Genomic DNA, 13,371 nt, shown 5'->3' on the forward strand with positions numbered 1-13,371 from the left:
AGGCCCTGGGGACCGCTGAGCGAGCGGGTCCCATCACAGGCGGGGTGCTCTCACTGTGCATTTAGCCCTGTACCTCCAGCAGCTGGAGTTGACTTTAGCATCTGTCACATAAGTGAGTCCAGCGTGGCTCTCCCTGCCTGGTGCCCACACCCTGGGACACGTCTGCTGGCTCCCAGCAGGGCTGCAGACACTGGGTGAGGGGGTACCCAGTGGCCTTCCAAGGTCGCTCTTGGGAGACAGCCAACTCACACGTCGTGATCGGAGAAGGGTTGGAGGGCTGCCATTTAAGTCCCAGGCCCTCTGGATCCCACGGGAGAGGATGTGGTTCAGCTGAATCCCTTTCTGCGGGCACGCTGTCCGGAGAGACCAGTCCCAAGAAAGGGCACCAAACTTGGTAAAGCAGAGGGCCGGTGAAACGGCGCAAGGCCTTCAACAAACTGGATGGACAGACCCAGGGGCCGAGACAATGGGGTGCTGCACCCTGTTGCACAAGGCGTCGCCATGAGTCCAAACCGAATCAATGCCCACCGACAGCCACTCCCCGTGCAGACCCCCTCTGTTCCATGGGCGGTCTCAGCAATGGCTTAGCCCCTGCTGCTTGGCTTCAGAAACCAACCTCTCCCATCCCCACCCACTCCCTGCAAACTCCCAGCAAACTGAAAAACCAACCTCTCCCATCCCCGCCCACGCCCTGCAAACTCCCAGCAAACTGATCATGTCCCTGGATTACAACACAGCTTTGAGGAGAGCCATTGCAGCAAGTGTTCCCAGACTAACATGGGGGGGCCGGGGGACGGCCTGTTCTCCAGGCAGGCAGGGCAGCAAGGCCCCTCAACTTGAATCCTCACCCTTCACACGTGCCGTTAGCGAAACCATCATCCGCCTCCCTTCTGACTCAGTACACTTCTTGGGAATCTCTCCCAAGAACGAAAGCTTATGCAGAGAGGCGGGGGTTGCTGTGTTATTTTTAATAGCCCCAGCTGGGAACCACCTGAATGTCCGACATGAGTGGGATGGTTAAATAAATGAGGGCACATCCACGCAAATAAATGTCACCATGAGAAACATCCAAGAACACGTTTAGAAAAACATTTTATGATGCAACACGAAGCCAGAAAGAAAGGACATAAATTGTGCATGAAGAGCACCAAGCAGGGCACGGAAGATCTGAAGGCAACGAGCCATAAAGGCCGCAGCTGGGAGGCTAAACAAGCTAGTTCACGGTGCTGTGGGCTGCTAACCACAAGGTCAGGGGTTCAAACCCACCAGCTGCTCCATGGGAGAAAGATGAGGCCGTCTGCGCCCATAAAGATTTAAAGTCTCAGAAACATTATGTCGGCTGGCTAAGGACCAAAATGATCCTTAGAAGTGAGGATGGCGAAATGGTCTCACGTACTTTGGGCATGGTGGCAGGGAAGACCAGTCCCTGGGAAAGGACATCGTGCTTAGGAAAGTCGGGGGTCAGGAACAACAGGACAGCCTTCGATGCGATGGAGTGACGCAATGGCTGCAACGACGGGCTCAAATGTAACAATTGTGGGGATGGCACAGGACCAAGCAGCATTTCCTCTTGTGTAGAGACAGGGTCACTATCAACGGCACCTAACTACAGCTACAGCAATATGTGTGTGGGCAGACTGGATGGCAGCGGAGCCCTGGTGGCATTATGGGTTAAGCAGTTTGCTGTTAACCACAAGGTTGGTGGTTCAAACCCACCAGCCACTCTGAGGGCCAGTGATGAGGCTGTGTGCTCCTGTAAAGACCGTCAGTTTCAGAAACACAGTAGGGCGTTCCACTCGGTCCGAGAGGGTCCCGAGGAGCTAGAATTGACTGGACTGGTGGGTTTCGTGTGTGGTCCTCGTTTCAGAACTTCCCTTTTCCTCTGACACACCTGTGATGCCCAGAAGGGGGTTCAAACTCCTCAAGGGGGAGAGGTATTCAGGACAGGCAGAGGGCTGAGGTGCGGGCTGGTTAGAGCGAGGGGAGGGGGGCCTGTGCTGTCTTCCTCGTAGCAAACTCTGACCGGGTTGTGTCAGTGGTGCCTGTCCCAGCCAACTTTCTTTGTTAATTCCCTCTCAGACCTGGTTCCTGACCCTCGGAAAGCTTGCATCTCTGAGGAGCAGGGATACAGGCAATGCGTTTCCCACCTCCAGCCCCAGACAGTGCCTGTCTCCAGGGAGGAAGGATGCCAGGTTATCCCCAGAGTCTCCTGTGAAAGACCTGCAGAGACGAGAGCTGACAACTCCGCGGGTGTGAAATGAATCTGAAATCCGAGGCTGTGCCCACACCTTGTGGGAGCAGCTTTCAAGGCTTGGGGTCAGAAGGACCCAGAGGCGGGGTGGGGAATGCAAAGGCACTGACGACAAGGGAGGCTGCAAATCTTTGCAACAACTGCCAAGCTGCCCAAGGGCGGCAGCCTTATGTGCCCACACTCTCAGCCACGCTCACCAGCTGCTCCCAGGGAGAAAGACCGGGCTTTCTACTCCCGTAAAGAGTCACAGCCTCAGAAACCCACGGGGGCAGTTCCACTCTGTCCTGTAGGGTCGCAACGCGTCAGAAGTGACGCAGGGTGCAGCATGGCAGCAAGTCAGGCTTCTGTCAGCACAGGGGAATCTTTCACCCAAGACTCAAAAGACAGCACAAACACCCCAGTTCATGTATCGCCCACCCTGGAGAGGTCCACACTTAAAATTCAGGTCTCTGAGTCCTTCCTCAAGCCACCCCTTCTCCGGGGAAACATCCCGCCCCATCTCCCACAGTCCCCACGCCCACCTGCAGGTTTCTCAGCTTTAACACCTACAGGATGAGTCTATGCAAGGAGGTCTCAGGGGTTGGAGACAAGCACTCCCCTACGAGAGCCCCGGGTCAGGAGGAAGAGGGACATGAGCTAGCAGGTGAGGAGCTGAAGGTCAAATTCCACTTGGCCACCAAGGCAGCGGCTGCGGCCGGTCTCCCCTCCATCAAAGCGGTGCAGGTCCACTCACCGAACATGCTGCCCTCGTAGCCGTCTTTGGTTAGCGGACGAAGCTCGTTTTTCCCCATGGCGTAGCGCGTGTAGCTCTGCCAGGCAAACTGCATCATCTGCAAGAGAGCGGGGACACAGAGAGCCTCAGCGAGGCAGGCCCCCACTAGCAGGGCCGACCAGCTGGCTTTGTCTGTTTGCCGCTGGGTTTTCAGCCAGAGCCCAGAAAGAACCTGCTGCGTTTTCCAAAGCGAGGAAGGCAACTGTGGGGGTCACTCTTCTGGGCAGTTCCCAGAGGAGGTGCAGAAAGCTCGAAGGTCGGCTCTCTCCATCCTTCAACGCCAACCACGGTGCCAAACCACCTCTTCCACGAAGCCTCTCCGTCTCCCACTGGCCTACAGTACGGATCACAACCCAATGGAAAGACCCTCACAATCCTCACCACGGGACCACCAGATAACATGCCCAACGGAGGGAAGACTGTAGCTGCCGAGATGTTGTCTTGCTTGGATCCACAATCAGTGCTCATGGAAGCAGCAGGCAGAGATCACAGGGTGCGCTGCACCGGGTGAATTGCCACCCAAGACCTCTTTAAAGTGCCGAAAAGCAAGGATGGCATTTTGAGGGCTACGGTGCGCACGGCCCAGCCAAGGCAGCTTCAATCGCCTCACATGCATGTGAAAGGTAGACACTGACTACGGGCGCTCAAAGGAGAATCAGTGTGTTTGAATGATGGGGCGGTCAGAGAACACTGAAAGTACCCCGGGCTGCCAAGAGAACAGACAAACGTGTCTCAGAAGAGGTACAGCTCGGCAGGGTTCTCAGCCTTCCTCATGCCGAGATCCTTTCATACCGTTCCTCGTGTGCTGGTCACCCCCAACCATCACATCATTTTTGTTGCTACTTCATCACTGTCATTTTGCTACTGTGATGAATCATCATGTCAATTTCTGATATGCAGGATGTATTAAGCGACCCCTGTGAAAGGGTCGTTCAACCCCCAAAGGGGCGTCCACCCACAGGTTGAGAATCGCTGGGCTAGCGTGCTCCTTAGAAGCAAGTTTGACGAAGCTTTGTCTCACATACATGTTACCAGGAGAGACCAGTCCCTCGAAAAACACATCATACTTGGAAGACTAGAAAGTGACAAAAGTCCTTGACAACATGGGTTGGCACGGTGGCTGCCACAAGGATTCAAACAACGTGCGGATGGCGCAGGACCGGGAGGTGGTTCCTGCTGTTCCCACAGAGGGTCCATAGGAGCCACAGCACTTAACACCAGCAAGGCAGTCCTTGGAAGGGAAGGGATCCTCTAGGAGCCAATGACTAGCTGCTCACGTGACCTTAATCTAACAGAACCACCTGCTGTTAACGCCATCCCGGAGAGAAGACGACGGTGCTAAGACATGAGATAGCGTGCCAGAGGCTCCCTGGCGAGTCAGAGAGCTGGAAGCTGAGTCCCCCTCCCCCCACGCCCGACTCTGAAGCCCAGCCCAGCCCTGAGAGTCCCCATTGGTTCTTACTGGACTCCCTGGACACTGGGTTTGATCTGCCCTGGCCGCAGGCTCTTCCTCACCACGTTGTTTCTTGTTTCCCTGGTTGTGGACCATGGGCTTCTCCTAGAGGCCAGAATCTACTCTTGCCTTACCTCCGGGTACCCCATAGCACCCAGCACGGGGCTCGGCACAGGTGGGCTTCACCCACTAGTTGTCGACTTCTCACCAGTGGGGACAGAGCGTGGGTTTGCAGTACATCAGGCAGCTCCTCTCAGCCCCCGTAGGCGTATCATTCAAGCTCTGGGCTGGGCAGAGCTGGCTGCCCTTGGCACAGCAGTCTGATGGCAGCGTGTGGCCACCCTCTCACACCTGCACTGTCCCCCTAGGCCTCCCATCTTTGCCTCTGAGCAGCAGGCTCTGGGGACCGGTGAGAGTAGAGGAGGTACTCAGGCACAGCACAGGAGCCGATGAGAACTGTCAAAGACGTGGGCTTGTGGCCACAGAGGCATGGGTTCTAATCCCACCTATGTTCCTCGGCCACAATCTTTATGACTTTGGCAAGTGATGGAATGTCTCCAGCCCCAGTTCCCCACTCTGTGAGGTGGGGGTACTAAGAAGTGGTTTGTCACAAGGATTACCTCTGTGTGTGTGTGTGTGTGTGTGTGTGTGTGTGTGTCGGGGGGGTGGGGGCACACTGGAAAAGCCCAGCTCCTCGCCTGCACGGCAGGTGCTAGTTCTCTTCCTGCTTCAGCCAGCACAAGTCCCACCTGGCCCCGGCCTCAGCCACCCACCCTCCTCCCGCCCCTCAGTCAGCTTCTCCGGAGATCACTGCATGGGAGTCACCTGGGAGACTCGGTGTACCGGTGTTCCTGATGCAACCGGAGAATTGGCCTTCCTAACAAGTTTCCAGGTGATGCCGCTGGCCCTTGGGCCACAGGTGAGAACCAGTGACCCATTAAAATCCAGTTCATTCCAATTCATATTAAACCCCTACAGAAGGGTTCTCAACCCGTGGGTCGCGACCCCTTTGGGGGGTCGAATGACCCTTTCACAGAGGTCGCCTGATTGGTCACAGTAGCAAAATGACAGTGATGAAGTAGCAACAAAAATAATGTTATGGTTGGGGGGTCACCACCACATGAGGAATTGCATGAAAGGGTCACAGCATGAGGAAGGTTGAGAACCACTGCTCTATGGGGTTTCTAAGACTGTCCATCTATATGGGGCACATGGCCGCTTCGTTCTCCCATAGAGTGGCTGGTGGGTTTGAACCGCCAACCTTGTAGTCAGCAGTCCGAGGTCCAGCCCACAGCACCCTCCTTTCCACTTCTCCCCTCACTCGCAGACCTGCACCCTCTGGCTCTCCTCCTCCCGCCCATTTCCACCTCAGCCCTTTTTCGGGCACCCTTAGGCCCGCTGCTCCTGGCCCATCTGGGTAGTCACTCCAGGCATGCCTGTGGGTGTGGGGACTGGGGGGCAGCACACTGGGTCGAGGGCCCACGCTTTCTGAGAACCGGCAGAATGCACCATTTTACAGGGGAGATGGGCGGCCAGGCTGCAATCCAGGTCTCTGGACTCCCACGCTAGCAGAGCCCGCCCCCGTGCCTGGCAGGACATGTGGCGCCTCATGTGACACACATGCAAATGTCATGGTAACGCATGCCAAGCGCTTGGCACGGGCTGCGATTCCTGGTTCTATTCCTCTGTTATTTTCTACTTATCTTGAATTGGCAATAACGGGAAATAATTGCTGGGTATGAGTGCTTGGGGGTCGACTGGCTTTGTCCCTCTGCCTCTCTTATCTGGGGGGTTCAGTCCATTGAGTCAGGGCGCAGTGGGGGGTGGCTGGGTGGGAGGGAAGGAGGCTGTGCCTCTTAGAGCCTCAGTGAGGGCAGGGAAGAGGAGGGCAGGGTCTGTAGTGGGAGGACTGCACCCACCCTCAAAGGTGCTCCTGCTGGAAGTGCCCCGGAGCAGCGGGTGTGCAGGTGTCAAGGAGAGACTCATAAAAGGAGCTGTCACCGCGGGTCTGGTGGTGTGTGGCAGAGGTGGTCCGTTCCTGCAGTCACCCATGGCAACAGAGGGGAACAGGAGTGCCAACAGTCCCCACCTCACTGGAACTAGATGCAGGGGGCTCGGAGCTGCCTCGCGACCACACACCTGCGCACGGCCACACAGGCACTCAGGTGGACACCTGCCTCCCACCTGGAGCCAGCAATGGCATGGGGTGGGCAGGGAAGGTGCCCCAGGTGGACCTAACTCACTGGGCAGGGCCCTGGGTGGCACTGGTGGCTCATAGTCACGCAGTGCACTGTGAATGACCCGGCCTGTGATCTGTTTCTGTAAGGATTAAACCTGCCACCAAGTCGACCACAGCTCACGGCGACCCTTTAGGGCAGAGCAGACCTGCCCCTTTAAGTGTCTGAGGCTGTCAACCTTTCTTCTGCAGAGTTGGCAATGTTGACCTTGCCACTAGAGAACCCGGCACATGACCCGCGAGGCCACCAAGGCTCCTTCCGTAAAGGTTACTGTGCTAGTCTGCGTAGACCGACGAGAGAAGCAAATTCACAGACACTCACATGTGCATGAGAAAGAGCTTTACACACGAGCAGTCGAATGTTGAGAAACCCTCCCAGCCCCGTCCAGATCATTCCATAAGTCCGGTATTAGCCCATATGTCCAACACCAATCTATGAATTCCTCTTCAGACTCACGAAACACATGCAATGACAGAGAATGCAGGGAGATCACAGCCCAGTGGATGGAAAGTCTTGTGGATCCAGTGGCGGTAGAAGCATCTCAGAGCCGGCAGCGGTCTCCATGTGGCTTCTCCAGCTCCAAGGCTCTGACTGCCATCAGCCTGTCTCCACGTGGCTTGTCAATAAGAATGTCTCCCAGGGACTCAGCCTCCAAAGAGCTATTTATCTCCTTAGTGCCTCCAAATGAGGTCACCAAGCTGTGACATGCTTGACAGGCCAAGCTCCACCCCTTCACCCGCAAGTCTCAAATTGACAATAGATTACATAACTTCCACAGCAGCCAAAAAACAAACAAACACACTGCCATCGAGTCAATTCGGACTCATAGCAACCTCATAAGGCAGAGTAGAATGGTCCCTATGGGTTCCAAGACTATAAATCTTTACAGACATAGACTCATCTGTCTCCCTCGGGGCAGCTGGCGGGTTCAAACCGCTGACCTTGTGGTTAGCAGCTCCATTCATTACCCACTACACTGCCAGGGCTGCTTCTGTGACGATCACAGCTGAGAAGACCCTATGGGCAGTCCTGCTCTGGAACATACAGGCACTGGCAGTGGGAGTTGACTTGCTGGGTCCCATCAACAACTTATCCTCAACAAGTCCCGCCGGGCTTCCTGTCCTGTGCTCAGGCTGCACCCCTGGTGGGAGCACTGTCCCGGCCACTACCCTGTCCTCCCAGCCACGGCTGCTCTTCCACCAGGTCCCAGCGGAGAGGGCACTTTTTCAGGAAGGCCCCCTCCCACCTGCAGTCCTGCTGCAGGGTCCCACAACAGCCAGCTGCCAAATGTCTGTGCTTGAAACTATTTGGTTAACAGCACTGCCCCCGACCCCAGGCCCGGCTCCTTCAGGAACTGGCCCATAGGAAAACGAAAACCCAAACCCACTGCCGTTGAGTCGATTTCCAACTCATATTGACCCCGCAGGACAGAGTAGAACTGCCCTTGAGGGTTTCTGAGACTGTAATTCTTCATGGGGACAGACAGCCTCACTTGTCGCCCGTGGAGTGGCTGGTGAGCTTGAACTGCCTACCTGGTGGTTAGCCGCTGCGCATTTAACCACTGCACCACCAGTAGCAGGCGCCTGGCACCTAGTAGGTGCTCATGAACTATTTGCAGAACGCATGACTTCAGCACTTCAGCCCTAAGCTGCTTAGTGCGCAGCGGGGGCGAGTGGACATGCGCAGTGACAGGAGGGCCTGCGGAGCCAGGCGCTCAGGAAAAGGCACACGTGTGTCTCCAGGAAATCTTCACGGGGACCCTCATGGCCTTTGGGGCACAGGAGGGGAGGAGGGCTCCCTGAAGGGCGAGACTGCAGAGACCAGAACTGGCACGGGGATGGCCCTAAGCTTGCCTTAGAGTTGGACAGTCCCTGACATCACACTTAGGCAGCTCTCAGACCCCAAGGTCAACCAGGTCACCTCCTGCCCAGCGGACGGATCCTCACTGCAGGTTCCATAATGAAGGCTTAAACCGCCTCTCTCTGAACACCCCCAGGGGCGGGGAGCTCACCACCTCACCTCACCAGGCAACCCATCGCAGTTGAGGCATTTCGGAAAATCTTCCTTAGTCCAAGTCTACTTTCCTCGGTGGGCCCTGAGGGCAGCCAGTGGTCAGCTCTCCGCTGCCCTTGAGCAGCCTCTTCCCTAGGTTAAGAGATACTTCCTCGGACACCAGCGGGACTTGGTGGCTCAGAGACCCTGGCACTCAGGGGCTGCAGACCCACTGGACCAAGGTCTTTGATTTTCTGGGGTGTTTCAACACTTGTTGGCCATCTGTTGTGGTTGGTTACGCCTCTAGTCATGGGCAAAAACCAACACAGAAGTGCTCCCTGGTTCTATCTGGACTCTTTCCAGGAGGTGGGGACTCACCGTGTGGGCCCAATCACGGCATCTCAAGGGACCCTGCCTACCAGCCCATGGTGTTGAAATGTTCTGGAATCATGTCTTCTTTTTCCAACAAGTTAGGAGTCTGCTGGTTTTAGGCAAGCCGTAGTCGTGATGGGACTCGCTAGCAGTCTTCCCTCCAATATTTTGACAGCAACACTAACAAGCCAGGCTGTAGACAGTGTCCCGGTATCAGCCTCAGGGACTCCTCCCCTGGGCCGACCAGCTGACGAGGGCTCTGCTACAGCATCAGTACAAGCCGTTCTCCAGTTTGTCCACTGCCAGGCTGTGAAAGACAGGACCGAATACACAATCGCTTTGCCCTGCCACAGCAAAGGCTCTTCTTTTGCATCCTTCGTAAGGAAAAGAAGGGGTTAAGCTGCCATGATTTTGCTCGTCGGAAACCCAACTGAGCTGCTGTGGAGCATCCATCTTTTGTTGTACTGATGCTGATCGGTCACTCACTCACACCCCATTTGCCCCGGGAGGATGGCCACATGGAGAGCACTGGAGCGTCGTGCTGGTGAGGGTGTGCACAAAGAAGGGGATGTAAAATGGTGTAGCCACTTTGGAAAACAGCTTGCCCTGCCCCCCACCCCCCAAAAAACAAGGAGTCCCCAAATGCAGACTGAGGAGGGAACCTGCAACATTAAATAGCCCGCACTCATCAAAAACCAGCGAGGTCCTGAGTGCACAAGACGAGTCGAAGAGCCGTTCCAGACTGGAGATGAGCGAGCAAAGGCCACTAGTCGGGTCTCAGCAGCAGCAGTAACAGCAACGATTGTTCTCGTCCGTCTGAAGGGCATGGCCCCGGTGAGTCGGGGAGAGGCATGGGCTGGTAGGAGGAGAGCAGTCTGAGTTTCTGGGCTGTGATGGTTTTGCTGCGGCTATGCAGAGACGAGTCGATCGCCTTTGGGGAAACGATGAGGTATTTAAGGGGAAAGGGCATCATGTTTGCACTCTACTCTCAAATGGCTCAGTGAACAGTAATTGTGTGGGCTGCGGTGGAGAAATGAGGGGCCAGGGTTATACAGGAGGGAGCGGGGAGGGCGAGAGAACAAATATTGTAAAATAATAACATCGGCAGAATCGGGGTAAAGGGTAGATGTGAAATCTTTGGTGGATTTTTGCAACCTGTCTGCAAGTCTGAAATGTTAAATAATCATATGTTAAGGGACTTTGTTGGAGGTGGTTGACATGGTTTCCACCCATGTTGGTGCATGCCAGAATTTGATTTTCTCACCTCTGTAAATAAACCGGGGCAAAACATGCCCCTCACCAGTCTCTCCATGGCCTATCAACTATGCTGTCCTGCTCACTCTGGCCAGAGGATTGAGCCAAGCATGCAATTGTTTCCTCCCTACTACAACGATACCAAGGAGTCCCAGTAGTGTAGTGGGTTACACATTGGGCTACTAACCACAAGGTCAGCAGTTCGAAGCCACCAGCTGCTCCTTGGGAGAAAGATGACGTTTTCTATTCGCATGAAACAGTTACAGTCTCAGGGGCTGTGAAGGGCTGAAGATTTGAGTGTGGTGTATGTGTCATTGTGAATTAGTGGGACGTAAGATGTAACAGCTAATCAACATTTGAAAATCATGGTACTCGGTAACTCCTTTTTAAAAATTGCCTCCAAATTTAAAGCTGGAAAGTCACTGGAATTTAGAAACGAGTTGTATCTAGGTGCCCTTTGAGGATTTTGGCAAGTGCATTAAGCATTGTGTACAAATTGTTCATAATGTCTCTGTACTGATCTCAAACCAACCAATAAAATGCCAGTTACAAGAGAAAAACAAAAGTTATCGTCTTGGAACCCCACAGGAGCAGCTCTCCCTGTCCTAGAGGGCCACTGAGTCGGAACTGACGTGATGGGCATGTTCGTATCAGATACCACCGTGCGCAAAGAGGTGCTCGTCGCTACTCCATCCTGCCTGCTCCAGAGGAGAAACCCAAAGCCCCTTGGTGGCCCTGAGCATTGTCCTGTAGCCTCAGCTCCGTGCAGGCCTCAACCGCAGGTCCTCTTCTCCCAGCTCTGCGCGCGCGCGCGCTGGCCCCTCAACTCCATCTTCTGCAGGTGCCCTTCTAGAGCACACCGTGCACGTGCAGGGCAGACAAGGAGCGTGGGGGCTCAGACCGAGGGGAGGAGAACAGCCACCTTTCCACTACAACCCCGTGCCCATCCTGGTGTCTGTCTTTCCACACGTCTCTGCTTCCTCCGCTCTTCACATGCATTACAAAGGCTCCGTGGGTCACCCACCCAGCAGATTCCGCTCTCTCCCATGCAACTGGACACTTGAGAGCTTTCTGGTTTTGGACTGTTATAAATTAATAATTAATGCACACTCCTTTTTCTGGGTTTCACATCATTTCCTTAGGCCAAAGTCCATACAAAATTGTAAAGGGGAAAAAAGGGGAGACGTTATTCATAGCCACAGACCCTGCTAAAGATGAAAGCCAACCCACATGTGCTGCCCAGCACGGTAAAACGTGGTGAGTGTGCACTGTGTTAGTTGGGTAGCCCACAGAAACAAATTCATAGATGCTCATAAGTGTGTATGAGAGAGCTCTATATACAAGAGCAATTGAATATTGAGAAAACATCCCAGCCCAGTCCAGATCAAGTCCTTAAGTCCAGTATCAGCCCATAGGTCCGATACCAATCTATAAACTCCTCTTCAGACTCACGAAACACATGCAATGACGCCGAATGCAGGAAGGTCACAGGTCCGTGGGTGGAAAGTCTTGTGGATCCAGCAGTGTTGTAATCATCTCCGCACTGGCAGGGGTCTCCAAGTGGCTCCTCCAGCTCAGGGCACGAGGGTAGCTCCACGTGTCTTGTCCGCAGCAATGTCTTGCAGGGAGTGAGCCGTGTGTCTGCCTCCAGCGAGCTATTTATCTCCCTAGCACCTCCAAATGAGGTCCTCAAGCTGCGACCTGATTGACAAACTAAACTCCACCCCTTCACTCTTAAGTCTCAAATCAACAAGCGATTACGTAACAACAACAGGTAAATAGTAGAACTGGTGATGCAGCGGGACAAACAAGGGGCTGCTAACCACAAGATTGGCAGTTCAAACCCACCATTCACTCTGTGGGAGAAAGATGAGGTTATCTGCTCCCATTAAGACTTAGCATCTTGGAAACCTACGTGGATAGGTTTCCTACAAGATGATAAATCTGTGAGTCGTAACTGACCGGCAGCGTGGGTTTTAGGTATAACCCTCAGTAGCACAGGAAAGCGGTTAACCTGGGTTACTAACAAATTCTCATTGCTCACGTGTGCCGCGCGGCTCTTTGCAAACTTGATCTCGTCCGATGTGGGTAGTTGAGCGGATGTGGCAGGATAGACCCTCCCTCCCCTCTAGAAATAGGAATTATGCAAGGGCTCAATAAAGTACGGGTGGGGAAAGCTCAAACGGATATTAAAAACCTACCTTTTAAAAACGTTTAAAATACACACTGCATAAAAAAAAAAAATACACACTGCATAATCGTAAGTGGAACAGCAAGATACCAAACTACAGGAAGCCCATTGCTCTGGACGAGGTTGGGAAGGAAGGGCTGCAAGGAAACGCACCCGAAAGCCGAGTTTGCGACTCACGGCTTCTCATCGACCCCGTATCTCCTGGATGTTCTACAATAAAGATCTGGAAGTATGTGCAAATAAGAAAGAAACGTGGTTGCAATGAAAAACAAAAGGGTGTCGTGAGTTGAGGCTACCCCGAAATCAAAGGGGATTCAGAGAACACCTGAGTGGCGGACCGCGGGGGTCCGACTGAGCGGGCTGTGACTGAAGAGAGGCAGAGCTTTAGAGCTGGGGGTGCCCACAGAGTCCGAATCCCAGAACCAACCATCATGCAGGGCCAGAGCCGGCATCACCCCGCAGACACACTTGCGAGGCCTACGTGAGGCCCAGACGGGGAAATGACTTGCCACGGCCAGGAAGTTAATAGCATGGGGTGACCCAGTCTCTGCGAACACAGGTCAGCCTAAGCTACAGCAAGGGAAATGCAGGGCAGAGTCGGGGCAGGACCTGCAGAATCGAGAGGGATGAGAACCAAATACAGAAAGAGAGAAAGACACACACACACACACACACACACACACAGAGAGAGAGAGAGAGAGAGAGAGAGAGAGAGAGACTGACTACACGGCTCCTCCCACAGGCTGTAGAAACACACATCAGGCGTGCACGTGCTTGCTCGCGTGTGTATTTCCAGGCTCAGAGACCAGGTGCTTCTGGAAGACCCCCCACCCCACCCCCCAGCAGTCT

The 13,371-nt window shown here is 54.4% G+C and overlaps 1 protein-coding gene across 1 annotated transcript in view; it reads right to left on the reverse strand.

Moving 5' to 3' along the window:
• The window catches only part of MAN1C1 (mannosidase alpha class 1C member 1), a 159,724-nt gene that overhangs the window by 90,239 nt on the left and 56,114 nt on the right, over positions 1–13,371 (reverse strand). The window contains exon 2 of the mRNA XM_045298931.1: positions 2,985–3,081. Coding sequence (XP_045154866.1) covers positions 2,985–3,081 — 97 coding nt within the window. The remainder of the gene's footprint in view (positions 1–2,984; positions 3,082–13,371) is intronic.

The sequence above is a fragment of the Echinops telfairi genome, unplaced genomic scaffold, assembly GCF_000313985.2.
Source record: "Echinops telfairi isolate 266 unplaced genomic scaffold, ASM31398v2 ScPeMD7_7457;HRSCAF=8495, whole genome shotgun sequence".
Classification (NCBI taxonomy): domain Eukaryota; kingdom Metazoa; phylum Chordata; class Mammalia; order Afrosoricida; family Tenrecidae; genus Echinops; species Echinops telfairi.